The sequence below is a fragment of the Haliaeetus albicilla genome, chromosome 4, assembly GCF_947461875.1.
Source record: "Haliaeetus albicilla chromosome 4, bHalAlb1.1, whole genome shotgun sequence".
NCBI classification, from domain to species: Eukaryota; Metazoa; Chordata; class Aves; order Accipitriformes; family Accipitridae; genus Haliaeetus; species Haliaeetus albicilla.
In genome coordinates this window covers 45,152,627-45,172,894 of record NC_091486.1, presented here as the reverse complement: position 1 = coordinate 45,172,894, position 20,268 = coordinate 45,152,627, and the positions used below count along the sequence as shown (strand labels likewise).

Here is a 20,268-nt window from a genome sequence, read left to right as displayed (position 1 = left end):
GCTGAGGGGGTAGAGAAGCCTAAAAAGCCCCTGGACAGCTGTCTGTTTTGGTTGTTCCCTATCCCACTGGACTCCTGGGTGCTTCCAGGTCAAAGCTATTTCATGGATTCACCTTCACAGCCTGAGGCTCTGTCGCTTTACTGTGTTTTGTGTTATGAAACACAAAATCTTTTGTGTGCAGTCACTTATGTGCAGTATATGTTCCATCAGGCAGCAGGGAGGACAACTGCTCTTTACCTTCCTAGTTGTGGTTCTCTGGGTCAGAGAGATGCTCTGAGAGAGCAGCTCAGGAGGGAGATACTGCCCTGGAAACCCGCTCAGGACACAGAGTGGGCACAAGCTCTTCTTACCCCTCCCCTTCTGCTGTGATTTGAGGTTTCTCTAAGACGGGACCTTTCTCTGAGCCAGTGGAAGGATATTCAGTTGCAAGGAAGGACTGAAAAACATGAAAGTGAAACTTAAGAAACACTGCTGAGCCAGGAAAGACTGAGACTCTGTCATTGGTTGTGGGTACGCAGGTCCTTTTTGGGGGAAAGCACAGAGCGAACAGCTCTCAGAGAGAAGGTCAAGAAATAAGGGGATAATGAGTGAATTGCTGCAAATTACACTGAGCTGGAGACTGAAAACTTCTAAGTTTTTTAATGAACTCTGCAAAAATGGAATGAAAATGAAGAGGGAATAGGATGACAATGTGTAATTGGTAAAGAGCATGAGTTACCTACATGTGCACTTCCTCTCTTGGCTTTGAGGGAAGATCACTGCACAGACTGTGAAGGAAGGCCTGGGAAGGTTGGTAGCAGGGACAGAAGGAAATAGGAGTTCCCAGAAATGAGGAGCAACAAAACTGTGAGGAGCTTATCTACTCTAATTAGTAAGGACGTCATCTGCAGCCCCATTCAGCAAAATTTGGGCACAACTCTGGGGCACAGGCACATGGCTACATAGGCTCCACTTGAGTATTTTGGGCACTGCCAGATCTTGGGCCACTACTGGAGATACTGAAATGAAGAGATGGTACTGAAGAGAATACCCTTACCTGTGAACATCTGAAGAAGGCAATAGGACAGCAAGACCCCTGAGGTGCATAATCCCCCTGGATCTGGTGCATAACTGGGGGCATGGCAATGTCCTCTTCTTTGAAGAATGTTTATATGTACTTTACATAATAATGGCAGTTCATTATTAACATTTCCAGCTCACCGTGTGTTAAGGATACCCGCCTCTCCAGCTCCCCATTCTTCACTCTGCTGTATTGTTTGAGCCATGAAATCACCAGCAATAGTCCCTTATGCCTGCATCCCTGGACAGATGCTGCATTGCTTGAGGAGGAGTGAGGCATGGCTGATTAATCTGTGCTCAGAGAGGCTGACTGTTGGGATTAGTGCTTCAGATGCTCTTAACATCTGCAGCTCTGGACAGCCCCAAATTCATCAGCACTGGAAGCTGGAGGGTAGCAGCAAGGCTGGTAAGAGCTCTTATGGGGGGGGTTGCCTATTGAATTGCCGCTGCCAAATAGCAAGACAAGAGGGAGATTTTATGGGGAAAGTGGCAGCCATGCCATTATCTTGGCACTTCCAAACCTGCCATACAGTTTTTTGGATGTGTCTGTGATTCCCAGGACTAAGGAGGGTGTTGGCTGCGTAGAGAGAGCAAGGCTGAGAAGCCAGGAAGAGGGCTGGAAAGACCCTGCAGAGCAGGCACGATGGAAATGTGTCAGCCCTGAAAGTCTCGAAGCTCCAGTTCCTCATGTTTGGGAGGTGGGGTGAGGATGGCTTTGGGCCCTGGCAAGTCCCAGAGCTTGGGACCAGCCCTTGCAGTAAACATAAGGTGCTGCCAAGCCAGAGGTAGAGAGAGCGAAGCTGTTACTTTCCTTATGTGGTTACATCTCCCTATCCAAAACCAGTCCCTCCCTGCCAGTCTGCTTATCTGAGCTAGGCTTTTTTACTCTGGGATTCCCTCCTTGCTCTGACTCCATTTTTCTCCTTCATTAACTTTTTGTTTCTCTTCATCACAGGGTTTTATGAGCCTTTTGTTTGTGGAGACAGGCAGCACAGGGGATGAGAAGAAACTTCTGAGCAGCCATGGATGGGTTACAGCTGCAGGTAAGGCTCACCTCATGCAAATCACAACCTGCCACCATCCTTCAGAGTCCCCAGCAGCTAAGGGGAAAGAAAATACCAGCTCTATTTATGTCTAGTGAGCCTATTAGCTGGGAATGACTCCCTTGTCTATCACTGTGGGGGAACTCCAGGAGGCTGTTCAGGATTAAGCCCAGAGAGTGCCTGAGCTCCTGGCTTAAACTGCCCCACCTCCCCATCCCGCAAACAGCCCAGCCTGCCCCCTCCCAAGCCCACCCAGGGATGGCCGGCTGGAGGCACACAGGGGCTGTCCATCTCATGAGTTAATCGCCTCCTGTTCAGATGTCAGGAGGAGATGAAGCTGCTATAAATAGATTGTGAAGCCCTCATGGTTTCAGCTGTGATTCACACACATGGCAGAGAAGCATTAGGAAGAATTAACATTCAATCTCTCAGGCACTTTCCTGAGCACAAATGCCATTCTGTCCCTGTGGCTTAATCTCTTTGCTCAGGGGAGGTGAGCAGCACTTTCTGGGGTGTCTGAATGGGTCAAATGGACAGGGAAACCCTGGACTGTCAGGGAGCTAAAAACGGCCACTTCAGCTGGAGCAACTGAGCAGAGCTGTCCATGATACGCAACTGCATTTAGGAGCATGGCAAGGTGCTCTGCTCCCCCCCGACTGGGGCTGAGATCAGACAGTGTGGTTTTGTTACGGCACGCATGCGCTGGGATGCCTGACAACAGCCTCTGGGACTGAGACGGCTTCTGGCGATGGTATGTGCAGGGGACTGGGGCTCTTTCTGGCTCTCCCTAGCCAGTGCTGCGGTGTGCCTGTGACTGAGTGGCTCACAGTGTCTGTGATAGTCTGCCTAGATGAGCATGGTGGGGCAGGACAGCGTACCTGGGTGGTCTATGTGAAATCCCCATTTCTTTGCACCCCCATCCTAATTTTTTCGAAGCTCAGGTATAAAAACATAGCATACAGCTAACCTAGCCATGAGAAGCTGTGTGCACTTGTTCCTGTGTGTGTTTGCATTCATTTGCATGTGTCTAAGTGCTTGGTAGCCTTCCTCCCCCTGCCTTGCTGTGCTTATGCTGTTAGCAGTGATGGTCACTAAGTAATGTATGTGAGATGGAGAAACCAGCGGAAGGGGAGGTAAGACCAGACAGGTCCTGGAGTGGGAAGTGTGAGGAGTCTGTTTGTAGGTATCTATCCATCTGTCTGACAGTCTCCCAGGTACAGTGAAAGAGTGGTATTTTTCCTGAAAGGTAGCTTAGAGGGTAGAGCATCTCCTCAGGGTGAAGAATATTCGTCACACTTTTGCATATTTGGTGCCCCATCAATAAAAGAGAGATCCATGCCTCTAGTTTCATAGCATTGCCACAGTTTCACTGCATTGCCACTAATGAAAGAGACATTCAGGGCACTCATCATCCACAAGAGGTAAAGGCCAGTTTGGACTAAAGGTTGGGAGTTCAGTGTTGGTATCTTTGAGTCCTTGGTTAGTGATCTAGGGAGCCTGGAGTTCAACAGATGAGGCATATACCAGAAAATCTTTTCCTTTCACCCTGCTTTTAGGGACACAGGAATCAGGGTTTCTCAGTGAAGCAAGGAAAGAGGCAGAAAAATGGTCAGAGGAATTGCAGGTTGGTGGGGAAGTCATCTTATTATGATGGGACTGAATCCAAGAAAGTCACCCTTTGACTACTCCAGGGCAAAGAGGGCCCTATCCCACTCCTTGCTGCAGGAAAACAGCATCTCATTGCGGCTCTAGGCAACATCCTCCTACATAAACTGAAGCCTGTCAGCGTGGGGGTGATTAAAGAGATCTCAGTACACAGGCTTCTCCTTGTATGGATATGATCTCCAGCCTACTAAGGCACTGTATGTGGTTGGTGTATCTATACCAACCTGGGTTTTGTGTCAAAATGGCATTCCCCTATTTAGGAACACATGTCACTGAGGCTGGAGTATGGACTGCATGTGTGCTCTGGCAGGCTTAGGTCTGAGTGGGTCTGCAGGCACCTGTGTGGTCTTAAGCCATTCTTGAATTTTAAATCATGTTATGGAATAACCTGAAGTAAGCTGCCTTCAGAAATTTATGTGGGGATGCCTGAACAAGCTAAAAGGCCTCAGAAATAATTGTGATGTATTTCTGTTATTGTACAGAAAGTGGAATTTCAACCAAGAGTTTCAGCAGGGGCTAGATTCCCCAGTTGGATCCTTACAGAGCCACAGAGCCATGTGCGAATCTGGAAGTAGCTCTGCAGGTTCCCTAGTTGTGAGTGACAAGGCTCAGTTGACTTGCAGAAGCTTTTGCATGACCTATCCTGTATCTCAAAAAAGAAAAAAAGGGCCATGTGGAAATCTAAAGGGAGTATTTTAGTCTGTCTATTCTACACGTGAGTCCAGACAATCTGAAACAGCTTTGGAATGTGGACCATATTGGATGCAAATGGCAGGCCATATGTTTTATAACATTAATTGCCAAACTTTCGAAAGCACCCTATTGACCTCCTATAGTCAGTGAAAGAGCACAGCTCATGCTTAGGCACCTAATAATTTATCATCCATTCCTTGTTTTTCTTCAACATTTATATGGTAGTATCACCAACCTGGATGGTCTCCAGTGTTGTGAGAGCTGCACAAACCCAAAATATTAGCCAGTTTTCCAAAACATGGCATCTGTAAATGCCAGGCTTACAGATGGTACACAATATAATGGGAATTACATGCACAAAATGGAAGGGTAAAAAAAAATTCCATCATTCATCTATAAAAGCTGGATCTGCTCAGATGATCTGACTGGTGGCTGCCATGAACAGATGCTGGACTCTGGAAAGATATCCAGGAATAAGTCATGATGGTTGAGAAGGGAGGAAATGACAGCTGTAACAGAGAATCCTGCTAGCCTGGGCTGATGAGGTTCACCTGCAGACAGGGGAAAAGGCAAAAAGAGTAGATGGTGTTCTTCCACAAGAACCAACAAGGCCAACAAGGTAAGGAGAGTAACGTCTTACAAACCTCATTGGAAGACAAGAAGTCATCTCTGGTTCCAGTTATTTCAATGTGGGCTGGTATGCCCAGCTCTGGTGCTACAATAGTATTGGAATTAGTCCATGTCCCTGCAGTAGCTTTATTCTCTGGTGTAGTGTGCCTCTTTCGTCTAGCTGATATGCATGAAAGGCAGTTTCTCTCTCTCTGAGATCATGTCTTTTCTGTTTACAGCAGGCATCCAGCAGCCGAAGCCTCCTCAAGCTCATTGTTATGGAGGTGAAGCGGATTCATGTGTTGGCCATCTTCTTCTTCCTGTTGTCTGTTGCAATGACAGGCTGCTTTCTGTGGCAGTACAGCCTCCCCAAGGCGGAGCCCAGTGAGTAGTTATCTTTAAGTTTGGTCATAGGTTGGCACAGAAATTTGTGAGACCAATAAACGCCCCTCTGCCTGTGTGGACATTTTTCCCCAAAGAGCATTTCCCCAAACAGCACACAAATTTGCCTCCTCTGAGCTGGTGCAAGGACACAGAAGAGGTGAACATTGGGTTGATGGAGTACCATGTAACACTGCTGGTGTCCAGAGAAGCTCCATTACTTCTGGCGCTAACCTATGTTAATTGATATACCAAGGAGACATTTTATTTTACATTCTCTACCTTTTTCTTTAGCATCCTGTCATAAAAGTCACTGCGGTTTAGAATGGGTTTTGGTTTACACCTTACCATGTGCTTCAGCTTATGGGTTTTCTTCTATTCCCCTAATCCTAGATCTTTGAACTGGCTCAAGCCCCCAGTTAACACTAGAATTCCTTTATGTTGATTATAGAAAACTCAACACATAGACTGAAGGCACTGTCTGTGCAGAGATGCAATATATACAGTGTAACTGGATCAGAGCCCAAAGGTGACATAAAATCCACAGTGAAGGTGCCAGAGGTACTTCATAGACCAATGTCTGAAAAGATTTCAGACCCTACATTTTTACCGCAGAGTATCAGAGGCTGCCTGTGGGCTCTTGTGTATCCATCACCATTCATCTCAAAGTTTTCATAGTGCCATTTCTCTTCTCATCTGTATTTCTAATGTCTTATGTTCAGTTGGTAAGCGAAAAGATAAATAAGTATTGTGTTTACAGCTTACAGAGCAGAGGAGCTGTGTTTATGAACACCTTGGGATCAACTGGGAAAATAGTGCCTCCAAGTAAGAGAGTTCCCATCTCTTACTGAGTTTAAAGATCTTTGCCTGCCACAAAAATTTAAGATATGTCTCTGGCATATGCAGGATACAGCTAATTCAGAAGACAGCTAATATACTAGGTATGCAGCCTACCAACTGTTGTTACAGTGTTAAGATTTCAGGTGGCACTCACAATTCACTTCTACATCCATTTTCTGAGGTTACAATATGCGTGGGACAACTCTGTGCTCCTGAACCCAAACTCAGACTTTCTCCTAGACATGGGCAGGGCACTTTCATGGGGTCTAAACCCACTGTCAGGTACCCTACAGAGTCTTCTGTACTCCCAGTTCCTTACTCTTCCAGGCTGCAGTCAGTTGAAGCCTATTGCAGCTCCTGCCCATCCTGTGTCCATCCCATGTTGGAATAAGCAATAACAGGGCACAGTGCCCTCTTCAAGTCCTGTTTATGTGAGTTAGAAACAATTCAAGATTGTCTCTTTCCTGTCCAGAAGTTTCCTTCAGCTTTGGAAAACACAAGCAAGAAAGCTAGTGCTGACTTCTGGATGAGGTTAAAGCTTGTTAGTGTGTCTATTGAAGTCACATATGCTATCATTGAAATGTTTTCCAGGTCCATCTGTGAGGGAAGTGAGATCAGAAGCTGTGCAGATGTGCCCCCGCTATCCTGAACCAGTACAGCTGGACCACCCAATCCCCATTCTGAAGGACGCGTTGGAGAAGGTCTGTGAGGAGAGAGGAACAGAGGGAGACAGCGGTCATGACTACTTTTCTGAAAGTGTAAAGGGGAGAATATGTATTTTGCCCCTGAGCATCTCTGGGGAAGGAGGTGGGGAATCAAGGAGGTGGAGAACATGTGAATCTAGAAACGGGTATATAAAACTCTCACTGAACATACAGCAGAACAGGTCAATAAGCAGTTATCTTATCCAAAGGGTAAGCCATGATGAAGAAACATTATTACTTTTCCATCAGAAGGTCTGGTGAGCATACATCAGCACAAAATGATGGCTTTTGGCATCTTGTTTGCTCTTAGACAGCCCTCATGTCCTGGAAAGTAGGTGACTCATGTAACTAGTTCCTGTTCATCAGTAACTGTCAATTCCTTATTTTATTGTTCTGCTGGCTTTCCCCATGCCACCATTTAAAAATTAAAAAGTTACTTGTAGGTAACTTAAGGAAGGGAATGGAGGGGAAGGGGAAGAGGAAGAGGGGACCTGCATCTGAATGAAAGAGAGACATGCTTTTCCTCAGTATGATACACTGTCTCTGAAATTTTAGCACTGTCTGAAATTCTGGTAGGCTCTATTTGCAATGAGAAAATACTGCAGTGTTGCCTTGACTGTAGGGACCATAAGGACAGCCATGCTCTGACAGGACACTCCTGATTTTGTAGACCCTTATCATATAATATACTGTCTCATTTGTATCTTTCTCATGAATAGCTTAATTAGTCATAACAGAAGGAGTCCCACAGCTCTGATCATTCTTTTTAACCTTCTTTGAATCTTTTCCAGCTCTAGCATGCTCTTGTGTAGATGTGGGAAATCAGTACTGTATACAGTATTCAAGGTGCAAGTGGATCAGGGATTTATACAGTGATAAAATGGTGTTTTCTGTTTTATTTTATGTTATTTCTCTAATAATCCCTCATATTTGATTTACCTTCTTTTCTGCCATGGGGCACTGAGCAAATGTTTACATAGGAGCATCCATCATAGCCCCTAGATCTTGTTCCTGAGTGTTAATGACCAGCTCACTGCCCATCTGTGAGTATGTTTTGTGAAGTTAGGGTTGTTTTCCAGCATGCACATCAATTTACCTATGCAGAATTTCAATTGCTATCACTTCACATTCACATTTATGAAGTCTCTGCCACTGTCTCCAGGGTTACTATAGAGAAGCATTTTATTATTCAATTAGGATTAGTCAGAGAGGTGGGGGAATGTGCAGAGCATTGGGTGTCCAGCTATCATCTAACCTCTCCTCTTTATGCTCCTCAGGAATGAAGTATCCAAGCACTTCTTCAAAGTAGGCTAGTGAAACTATTCTTATTTTGCAGATGGAATAAGGCACAGAGAACCTGAAACTATTCTTATTTTGCAGATGGAATAAGGCACAGAGAACCTGAACACTACATGCATAGGAAGACATAGGTATTTGAAGGGGGCTTAGGCACTAGCACCTCAGAAGTGTATCTTCAGTTGCCCTCAGGTTCTGCCTAAGTCTGTGAACACTCAAACCCACACTAAAGATCCTGCACTACCTAAGACAAACTACCATCCTGTGCCAGGCCAGGGACCAGATGCATACAGGGGAAGACTTTTTCCTAGCCCATGGCAGCTTGAAACAGGAGAGTGATATTCAGTCATGCATGAGGCTTAAGGAAACATTTCTCTTCTAACAGTAAATACTTTTGCTTATCAGAAAAGCCTACATTTTCCTCAGAATAGTCTTGCTAGTGGCCAAATCCAAACACTGAGTATTGGATTCAATGACACTCAAGTCTAGAAAAGCATCACGTATTTTCGTCAACTTTTTGCAGGTCCAGGCAGGTCTACATGCCAGACTGAGAAAACTCTGAGGAGGACCATGCTTGAGGTGGTGGGTGGTGTCTCAACTCCAGTCTGTTCTCTGGAGGTGCTGATGTACCTAACCATACTAGATGGGCCACAGGCACATGGGGAGGGGAGGGCAAAGAACCTCTACAGAAGGACTTGGCACAAGTTGGGTGTTTGGATGTTTCCACTGCTGGCTGTCAGTGCACATCACCAGTCCATCCAGTGAAGAGGTCCTGAGGACAGGACTCATGTTGGCCTTTCTTGTCTCAGATGCTGGTCTTGGAAAGCCATTTCTTATGTCGTAAACTTTCTGTGCAAAAGATAACTTACGCATGATGATGACTTAGCTTTGAAAAAATCATAAAAGAGCAAGACCATTGCATTCTGCTTGCAAGAGGTGGGTGGAGCACAGCTGGCTGATTAGGTGTCGTGGTTTAACCCCAGCCAGCAACTAAGCACCATGCAGCCTCTCACTCACTCCACCCCCACCCAGTGGGAAGGGGGAGAGAATCAGAAAGAAAAAAAAAAAAAGTAAAACTTGTGGGTTGAGATAAGAACAGTTTAATAGAACAGAAAATAAGAAACTGATAATGATAACAATAATAAAATGACAATAGTAATAATAAAAGGATTGTATTATACAAGTGATGCACAATCTAATACACCTGCTGACTGATGCCCATTTAGTCCCCGAGCGGCAATCCCCCCAGCCCCACTCCCCCCAGTTTATATACTAGACGTGACATTGCATGGTATGGAATACTCCGTTGGCCACTTTGGGTCAGCTGCCCTGGCTGTGTCCCCTCCCAACCTCCTGTGCCCCTCCAGCCTTCCTGCTGGCTGGGCATGAGAAGCTCAAAAATCCTTGACTTTAGACTAAGCATTACTTAGCAACAACTGAAAACATCAGTGTGTTATCAACATTCTTCTCGTACCGAACTCAAAAACACAGCACTGTACCAGCTCCTAGGAAGACAATTAACTCTATCCCAGCTGAAACCAGGACATTAGGTCTGCACAATCCTAGTACAAGAGGGAGCAAAGACCAATCACAGCCCTCTAGTTGCTCAGTGCAGTTTCTCAGATTGCTGTTTAAACAGGAGTCATAGCTTTAGCATGTTTCATGGCATGAAAAGTGTCATGGGATATTTGAAAAGTCTGGATCTTTTTCTCATACATCTTTGAACCTAAAATACTAGTGCAAACAACAGATGTGCACAGTACAATTTAAAAAGGAAGAAATTACAATTCTTAGGTTTTAGCATTTGTTTTTAATCATATAGGCATCATAGGTATTAGAAAGATAAGCACCACATTCTTCTACATGGTGGATATATAGACTGAAAGATAGATACTGGATAATTCAGCATAAGCAATTCAAAGGAACAGTATAGTTAAAATATTTTCTTTTGCCAAAACGCATTTGAAAAAAATCACTCTCATGTGCTTGGAAGTAAGGAGGGCTGATGGTCCGCATCTTCTACCACCTGTTACAGACTAGATGCATTACAAAACTCTTCATTTGGAAATTCATAGTTTCCCATCATTCTCCAGGTAGATATGATGCTGCGTCAAAAGATTCATAGCTCTGGTCTCCCTGCCATGTCTGCCATTGTTATCTACAACGACACTGTGCTCTGGACAGGCAACTTCGGAAAGAAGAATGGTTCGGACCCTTCCTCAGTGGTGCCCAATGAGTACACTATTTACAGGTGAGACGGATGTATTGCAGGCATGAGAGCTAGGGAAATAGGAGATACACATATGGAGATCTGATATCTAGGAATAGAGCCACTGTCACAAACCACATCTTCTACTGGCTTGGGTCCACTGCAGAAACCGCTTCTGGGTTACACTGAAACTTTGTGAGACAATCCTTCAGCTAGTCCGTAAATTATCATATGCTTGTGGGTTACTGAGTTGTTTACTTTGGATTTTTTTTTTTTTTATTTCATCTGACAATCTTTTAAATTGGAATAGCAGTGACCATCCTGAAGAACCTGAAAACATACTACTCCTTACACAGGAATGTCTCCATGCTTTGAGGAGGCCTAGGGCACAAATCTGAAGACTGAGAGCTAGCACAGGTTTTGTGAGCAGTGAGGAGACAGTGCCATAGAATTAAAAAAAAAAAAAAAAAGGTCAGTGTAGCAAAAATGGTGTTTGGGAAGAGTATCTACTGAACACACACAGTAGACTTGTACGCTTATTCATTCTCCCAGTGAAGTCAAAGTCATATTTGCCATTATTTTTTAGATGAAGATAAAATCAAGCTCTTAGTGTGAGTTAAAAAATAAAAACAAATACAAAGGAAGTGTTCACTTCCTTTAAAGTTCTGTTCTCAGTGATTTATAACTGTGCTATATATAAAACATCTGGGCTGTACTCTGACTATCAAATGTTGTCCTCAGCATAAACAGTTTTGGAAAGTTTCAGCAGCTGTGACTACCATTTTTTTCACCCCTGTGTATCATGGTAAAATCCCTGCACAGATGACCTCATTTCTTCCAGAATCATAGAATGGTTTGTGCTGGAAGGGACCTTAAAGGTCATCTAGTTCCAACCCCCCTGCCATTGGCAAGGAAAGGGGAATGTGTCCCTGGTTGGACTTGAAGCACCAACCTTTCAGTTAACAGCCAAACACAGTAACCAATTGCACCACAGAGTCTCCCCTGAAAAAGATTTATTACCAGTCGATATTGGTTATGGTTGGAACTACGACAATATCTGATCATCTCTGAACCTCTGAATTTCATTTCTGATTAATGAAAACATTCTTGGCAAATGCTTTCACTCTAGGCCTTCTTGCACCAGTCCAAGAATTTCACCTCGAGCAGCACAATACAGATGACCCCAGCCATCCCTCTTAATCATGGCCCTGTTGCCAAAAACCAACAAAATATAACCGGAGTCCTATTCCAGTAGACCTTTTGTAAATTTGACTCTGTTCTGAAGCCACCCAAATATCAACACTGAACATGAAATGTAAAATTTTATGGCATTTTAACCTTAAAATTCCAGTGAACTACTTGTAACTTGTTATGGTACTTACTAAGCAATAATTTACAAAATATGTCATCTTATGAATACTAAGTGAACAGAAAAAGTTCTGTAGCCCACTGCACTATTGGGGAGATACTACTGAATGTTATGTTGCAGTCCATAAAAACCAGAGTTAAAGATATTAATTCAAGCTTCTTACCTGCATTTTAGCCATTCTGTTCTGAATTAGCAAAGGTGTTGCCTGTAAAACTAGAGGCAGTGGGTCAGTTGGGTGATCTCATGTACTGACCATCAATCCTCTTGATTGATGGTTTTCTTAATGCTTAATTTCTATAAATGTTTGTTCCTTGACAGAATTGCCAGTGTCTCCAAGATCTTTCCCACCATTATGTTGTACAAGATGTGGGAGGAAGGAAAAGTCACGTCTCTTGATGACCCATTGGAACGTTATGCCCAGAACTTTGTTATTAAGAATCCTCTGGGAAGGCTCAAGGAATCAGAACAGAGATACACAGCAGATGGGCTGATTTTTTTGGAAAAAGGCTCAATGCCACTTAAGCCATCACCTGTTACCTTGCGCAGAATGGCCAGCCAGCTCTCAGGTGAGACAACGCTGCTACCTGCTTGCCCTCTGCCCACCATTACGCCACCTGAAAGAGACCACAGAGAGAACAGACCATACGCCAGGGATAGAAAAGGTTGCTGTTGAGGCCATTTCCCAGTATGGACCCTGCACCTTTGCACTTCCCAGAGGTCAGGCAGGACCCTTGGAGGCAAGCCGTCAGCAGCTTCATGAAGTGCTAAGAGGAAACTCTTGTCCAGGCCATCTGCTAGGAAGGGGCCCAAGCTGCACTGTGGGGTGGGGAATTGGTTTTTCCTGTGCAAGGTGAATATATATTTCTTTTAACACAGTAGCATGACCTGAAATCAGGCTCCAATTGCATAACAGGTTTTTGTACTTCAGCCCGGAGTCCTCTCATTTTTCTGAGATGTAGAGTTGAGGGTCAAAGTGGCACCAAACCTCTTTGCTTTGAACAGATAGACCTTGAGCACTGAGTTAAATTTAGCTGTCAGTGTGGCTCCTGATCTGGGATTCCTGAGCTATTAATAGCTTTGTACTTGCTGTCAGAAGACTATTAATCTACTGTTACCTTCATAATTGGGAAACTCTTACATTAAGGTAGAAGGAGCTCACAGGACTCAGGAGAGCTTTAAGCTTTCTCAGAAATAAAGATGCTAATACTTGACTCAGAGATTCCAGAATTTAATGGCCAAAGAGACTGTGCTGATACCTCATGTGGCATTTTGATTAAACTCTGTAGCACCTGCATTATTCCAGATTGCAGTAAATGCCCTAAAATTAGGACCTAAGATCAAAATAGCTTATAGGCAAATTGCAGTACCTCAGGAAAGGGTACAGCATCACCTGAAGCAAGCCAAAGTCAAGATAAGTGTTCCCTCAAAAGGAATGATGTAACTGAAATCTAGAAACAACCAACCAACCCAAAGTGGCCAGTGGCAGCAGGAGGCAGAAAGAAAGATGTGTGCACAATGCTGCACAGCCCCTCTCCCTGCAGACAAGGTCTTGTTCTAGCCAGCCTGATGATGTCCTCATGGGCACCAGCTCTGCCTGTTCCTCTCTGACTCTCAGGAGCACCTGAAGCTGGTGTGGCTGCTCCTTGCAGGAGCAGTCTGTGCTGGAGCTACATCTCCCAGTCCTGCTGCAGTTTCCTGTCACCTAGTGAGGTGTGAGGTATGCCCTAGAATTACTTGGAGGAAGCATATGTCAAAAATGTACCTGGTCATAGCATTGCTTGTAATGTGCAGCCATTCCAGTGCTTCCATCACTGTGCTGGATTTGTGCTCCTTCTTAGCTTCTTTTACGTTCCTATGTCCTTTTTTTTCTTTTTTTTTTAGAATGTGGCCCAAATTTCCCAGACCACACCAGCAGGGCACACCAACCAGCTTGGACTCTGACAATTTAGTAGAAGGAAAAGCACAGTTTCAAAATCGCAACAGAAAATCAAATGAATGTTGAGGTCACATGTTACATTTCCTGTCTGTCAAAAACCAAAAAGGAATAGGTTCTGCATCAAGATCAAAGCCACTGCATGACATATTGTAAAGTGGTTTTCATCTAAATTCTTCCAGTGGAAACTGATCTATAATATATCCTCATTATCTGGACTTTTCTATATTGCACACTACAAAAGTAACTCCAAAGATTTTTCTCCTCAGCACTTGATGGGTACATTGCTAGAGGGAAGCTCCAGCTTGTTAAGACTAAGATTTTCAAATATATATGAATGACAGTATGAGATGCTATTGTAAATTATTAACAGCATGCTTGTCACTTCAATTAGCAGCACATGAGGTATAAATCAATGACTGTGGATTTTCTGTTATGTTCACATATTGTCTGGTTTATCATTTCTAATGAACCTCAAGAGAGACATTGCACTGTTGTCATGGCACTGGTTGAATTCTCCCAGTGGTGCAATGTTTTCTTTGCTGCCATTGTGGCAAGTAGGAAATGAAGGAGCCCATTGTGTACTTGAAGGTGCTCAGTGCATCTCTTATCTGGTCATTCAGCTGCACAAATAACCACAGCCCAGAAGCAGAAAAAGTGTTCTCATTCCAGTTCAAATCCCAAGGTCAGGTCAATTGAGAAAAACAGGTGTTGCTGCTACAAAAGAATAGGGCCTCATTCAGCTCTGCCATGATTAAACACATGCTCACTGAGCAGACTATTGCAAGTCATTTTTCTCTCATGTACCCTTCCTGATTTCCTCCCAACCTCTAAATCAAAGTCAGCTGTAAACTGCAATGCGGATTTCATTCCAGATGTAATCCAAGTTCTGGACTTGGTGAGCTGTAGATCCTGTGCAAAGGAGCTGTGGCATTTTAAAAAGTCCTGGCCAAAAGTTTTTAGGGAATCCGTGTTCAGTGTTGTGAAATTAAAAGTGAAAAGAACTTCATTTCTTCTACATTCAGAAACCCTGAATAAATGTTGTTAAAGCTGAAAAAATAAAAGCTAAAAATACTTTAGGCCAAGCCTGGAATGGTTCAGAAAGTTCAAGCCCTCTGTAGCAAGTTGTAAAGAACAAAAATATGTTTAAAGGAGCTGCTACACACCTTTGTAGTCAAGGGAATACAGTCACATGGAAATATGGACAGGGATTTCCCCAACACCCAATATGCCCTTCTCTTCCAAAATACACTTGGGGATACAGGGTATTTTTAATCAATCATCAAAGCATTTTTACTGAAATGTAGAAACCCAGAGTTGGTCCTGGGGTAGGAGTTCCATTACCCAGATTCAGTGGTCCATGACTTGAATAGTGTCCTGCAGTCCTGTACGAACAGGTCCTTGCAGCACATTTGCTATGTGTATAAAGCACATGTGTGCATCCTTGTTGTTTCCATCTTGCCATTGAATCTTGCCTTTTGCTCACTCTTTACCAGACTCAAAGTTTCCTGGACCATGATTTGTCTCAAACTATTAACTTCTTTTCTTCATGGTACAGGTCTGCCCAGGAGACTGCGATCTACCAGCCTGCTGTGGAAGGGCAATACGCAAGATGCTCTAGCTCTCCTGAAAGATGATGTCTTGGTTGCTGATCCTGGAACCAGGTCACATATATTCACTTACGAGCTTTTGGTCTGGGTTTGTGTTCTCCACTGATATTAGCCCCACCTTGCAGTCTCTATGGCCAATGGATAAAAGACAGCCATTCCTAAAGGGAGCTTCAGCCATCTACCCAAATACCTGTCTTAGGCTGGAAAGAGTGCCTGTTGGAGGTGCCAGGGTTTTTTTTAATGTGTATAGAGTCTAAGTGAGAAGCCTAGATAAGGCAAATTAAACTGCTATAGTTAGGTCTAATAAGCCTTAAATTGTGAAGGATGCAGATTTTCAAAAGTGGAAAGGCATGTTAATTTAAATGGTTTAAACCATCATAGATTTCACTTAAAATCATGCTATGTCTGTAGATATTTGCATGTCTCTAAATTTCCTGTAAGTTCTATTAATGTTTGTTACAATTTATATAGCTTGTTAAAAGTCTGTTACCTGAGTTGCAAACACTCAGAAATATGAACGAGATCCAACAGACAGCAGGTGAGGGAAAGGATTCCAACTAACTGGGAAAAACTTTCTAAGTCTGCAAAATTTTTAGGGAATAGAATTACATTCTGAAATAATTTGCCTAGCGTTGTTGTGGATTCACCATGACTTGAAGTCTGCAAGCTTAGAGAATTCAATGGCTCTATCATGGCAACCTTGTATTAGTTCTGTCCCATGTCATATAGGTTGTTACAATAGATGTTCCATAAAGGATTTTAAGACCTTAATACCATCATCTTCTTTGGTATTCATATTATGCTTACCATTAAGATACATAAGGACATCCACTCATAGTCTCTCAACCCCTTATTACTTGACATGTTGATAGTTTTAACTCTGTCTCCCTGTTCCCAGATATACTTCACAGCAAACAGATCCTTCTTCCTAAAAGAAATTCCCATTCATTGATATAGAAATTTTAACATATTTTTCTGGGTATGTTGAAATTCAGCTCCATTTCAGATATAAAATTTTAAATCCAGAATGTATGCATTCTTGGGGTCGAAATATATATACTCATCATGCTTTTATTCAGCAATATGAGCTGGAAGTTGTTGAAGTGGTACCAAATTTATGATCTAAATAGGCCTCAGTGAGGTGTGTGGCTTCATACAAGTAAAAAAAAAAACCAAGGAATGTTGAAGACATCATGAATTTTGAACACGTTTGAAAAGAATTACCCATTCATGTCTTCATGTCATTAAACTTCATTCAAGTCTAAAGACTTAAATCACTTTATGGATATTAAAGACTGAAGCACTCAGGTGTCTTTAATGACTCAACATTGCTGGATGCTGCTTTGTAGATTTTTAAGTGTTTTTACCATCTTAAGGTAGCTTAGGTGCTTAAGTGATTATACCATGTTAAATCTCCAAAGAGGCTTACCTGGGATTTTGAGACATTTAAGGTAAGCACCTGTAACTCGCAATTCTGCTCTTAAAAAGAATGGATATATTCTTTGGTGAACAATTATAAACAGTAAGTCAGGATATGCAAATATATAGGTTTTTGCATAAAGGTGGGGTTCTTTTTTTTTTCGTTTTCAATGTCTGGCTCTCTTTTGGTACATACTGGTTAAATAGCTCTGCTGATGCTCCCGTAAGAAATTTATCTTTCTTGACATAACAACACATCAAGGCAACAACATTCAGTTTTTCTCTTTCCCTCCTTCACCTCTCCTTTCCTTTAGCATGTCATCTGATAAAATGAGAATTTTCCCCAGAGAAGAAAGACATAGCAACTGTTTTGGCATAGTCATACCCACATTCCATCATTGAGGTAAGGCTGATCCAGATATATTGCTCTTCCTTTTCAGATGCCACTACAGCAATTTGGCTTTCTCACTGATGGCACACGTGCTAGCTGACCATGCAGCTGAGGGGCAATACCAGCGCTGGATCTCAGAGAACATCCTGGACCGCTTGGGCATGGAGGACACCGGCTTTGACATCACACCACCGATCCGCTCCCAGATGGCTGTGGGTTTCTACGGCAGCCGGCAGCCAGCCCCTCTCTATGACCTTGGCTGGTACAGGCCTTCTGGCCAGATGTACTCCACAGCTGCCGACCTTGCTAAGCTGGCAATGGTCTTCTTAGGCACCTACCACCGCCGTCTCCTAGAGCCTGACACAGTGAAGACGATGCTGACCCCTCTGTTTAAGTGCTCTACTGAATACTTTGCTAACAAGACTGGCACACCCTGGGAGATTAATGAGCAATTGGGATATGATGTCATTAGGAAGGATGGAGACCTCGATGGTTATTCAGCTACCTTCTCTCTTATCCCCAAGCTCCGCCTGAGCTTCATTGTGCTGATGGCAGGGCCCAGGCCACAGGGTGGAGATATTGTGACTCAGATATATGAGTATCTTATTCCTGCCATGGAGACTGCATTCAGAGAGGCACAGAAAAGCTTGATTCCTCCTCCAAGTCCAGGCCCTTATGTTGGCTACTATACCTATTCCAACCTGACTTTCTATGAGATCAAAGTTGGACCTGGTGGGGTGCTGGTCATGCAGCAATTTGGGCCTCATGTAGAAGAGCTGATTCCTGAAAAGTACCGGACAATCAAACTTCACCACCTGGAAGATCGTGTTTTCCAAGTTGTTTTTGACAAGGAGTTCCCATGTGTTCTGCACCTGGGTTCTGCCTCCATCTCACTGGAGACCCAAAATGGGCAGCTCTTTAACTTTTATCCATTTGATCGCAAGGGTTTGTCTCCTGGCTTTGATGCACCAGGGCTGAACACATACAATGTGGTGCGTGTACTTCGTAAACCTGTATTCTATAGCTAAATGTCCCCTCTACTTTTCTGACCACTTCTGGGACGTGGCTCCAAATCGGTGTCTTACCAGACTCTCCTGTCTGCATGGCTTTATGAATGCCATTTAAAAGGGAAAGATGGTGGTAAATGACTCTTTTGCCCAACAAATATGTCACGTCCCACTTCTAAAATGACTTCAATGGCTTGTGATCCCTGCCAGTGCACAACAGGCCAGCTAGCAACTGGGAATGCTTGCAGAAAAAAAGAGGTGAGAATGTGCTGGATGGATGGTGTTTGGAGGCCATAAAAAAAAGCTAAGCACTTAAGTCTCCACACTTACATTCTCTATTTAATGACCATTGTGGTGATCGACTGGTATCATCAAAGGGCTGAGAATTTCTTGTGTCTCTCAGAAAATATCTCTTCTTCAGTCCAAGGGTTTTTCCAGGGCTCTTCAGAAGCCCATCTGCCATGAACAAGATTCCTCACCTCTGTTTGCCAAAAGCATTATGTGCTAGAAAATGGCACCAGCCTGATACCAGGCCCTGCTTGTGATACCTGGGAAGTGAGGGTCCATTTCTTTCCTGGGTCACAACAAGGAAATTGTGGAAAAACCAGACAGCAATGTGGTTATGTCTTGGCCCCATGGATTTCTGCAAAAGAGGTGGTCACACAAAGGATATTGTAGCACTTAAGTACAGAAGCTGAAGCTTACTCCTGTGAGAAGGGCCATATGGACATATGCTGGTATATTCCAGCTGGACTCAGGTCTGTGACTATCTCAGTATATAGGCAAGTGTGTGAGTGTGGCATTTAAGTACACAAATGCATGGGAATCTTTACGTGTGTTTTGGGCAGAGTGTCTGTATGGGTACATATCCATTGTGTTTATGCAAGTGTGAGGGAGCATGCTAAGGGAAAGTGCATTAGCCTGGGGAGCACTACCTTTAGGACAGATGCACCTGCAAGCAATCTGCAAAGCCACAGGTGCATTTTCTTCTCCCTTCTTGTGCCCACTCAGTGCTAAGTCAGGCAGGACAGATGATATGTCATTAATGGCCAAAACCATATCACTATGATGGGAATATCAGGCATGAGTGCAAGACAGGGCAAGTACCACTGACTGAGGAGTCTTGGCTCCTGCAATGCCCCTTCAAGTTTAGGAGAGTATTGTGATTGCAGCCCTTACTGGAGCCTGAAATAAAAGCAAGCAGAGGGTCAGGGCAAGATAACTCTTACCTTAAAATGAATAGCCTAGCTGCAGAGTATGGCAATGGCTGTACAGCATGGAAATCCTGAAGGAAGTGCAAAAGGGTAGCCATACTAGCACAATCAAAGACCCTTCAAAGTGCGTATTGTCCCATACCATAACTAGCATGAGGTTGGATCCTCTTGCAGAGTCACCTCCTTCTGCTGCTTGTCCACACAGAGTCTTGAAAGTGGACATGTCTCAGAGAGGATGAGAAAATAAATCTCCCTGCCTCCCTTCTCTCTTGTCTCTCACTGTTTTCACTCTGTGTGCAGTTCTTCAGTTCTGAGTAGAGAGACCATCACTGAAGGCCTAGAAATCTATGATTTGCAAACTCAGTTCCCTGCCTTTTTTCAGACAATTTCAGTTCCCTGATAAACATATGAAATAAAGTAAACCTTGCCTTACAGACAGTCATGGTTGCTGCTGTACTGATTTCCTCTGGACTTTGTAGGTGATTACATTTCCTACCTTGTACAACCTCATATGTTCAAGTATTTAATCTGGGCTATAGCAACAGCAATAAACTCTAAGCAAATTCTTGCTGCTGTCATGTGTGATCATGCCCAGAGATATGTGTGCAGGCAGATAGTTGCACTATGGTTGGTTTCCTGTAGAGGTGCCTACACTCTGTCATGGCATGCCTGACACAACAGTGCTTTCTGGGCTTTGAGCTCACAAGATGTAATGTCTGATTGCAAGATATTTGAGCAGTTTTGCAAGATATTTGAGCAGTTTTGCAAGATATTTGAGCAGTTTAGCCCTGGTCTTTTTGAGTGAGGGCTAAGTGCCAGTTTGGGG

At 43.6% G+C, this 20,268-nt stretch overlaps 1 protein-coding gene across 4 annotated transcripts in view; it reads left to right on the top strand.

The window, feature by feature from the left end:
* LACTBL1 (lactamase beta like 1) overlaps positions 1-19,880 on the top strand; it is a 44,553-nt gene extending 24,673 nt beyond the window's left edge. The window contains exons 1-8 of one of the 4 annotated variants that reach the window (XM_069782278.1): positions 1,296-1,465; positions 2,015-2,102; positions 5,309-5,453; positions 6,882-6,991; positions 10,384-10,541; positions 12,187-12,434; positions 15,360-15,465; positions 17,271-19,880. In XM_069782278.1, the coding sequence (XP_069638379.1) occupies positions 2,082-2,102; positions 5,309-5,453; positions 6,882-6,991; positions 10,384-10,541; positions 12,187-12,434; positions 15,360-15,465; positions 17,271-18,249 (1,767 nt within the window). In that variant the 5' untranslated portion in view covers positions 1,296-1,465; positions 2,015-2,081 and the 3' untranslated portion in view covers positions 18,250-19,880. The other 3 variants (XM_069782279.1, XM_009928749.2, XM_069782280.1) reach the window with 3 other exon arrangements.
* Positions 19,881-20,268: the final 388 nt, after the last annotated feature.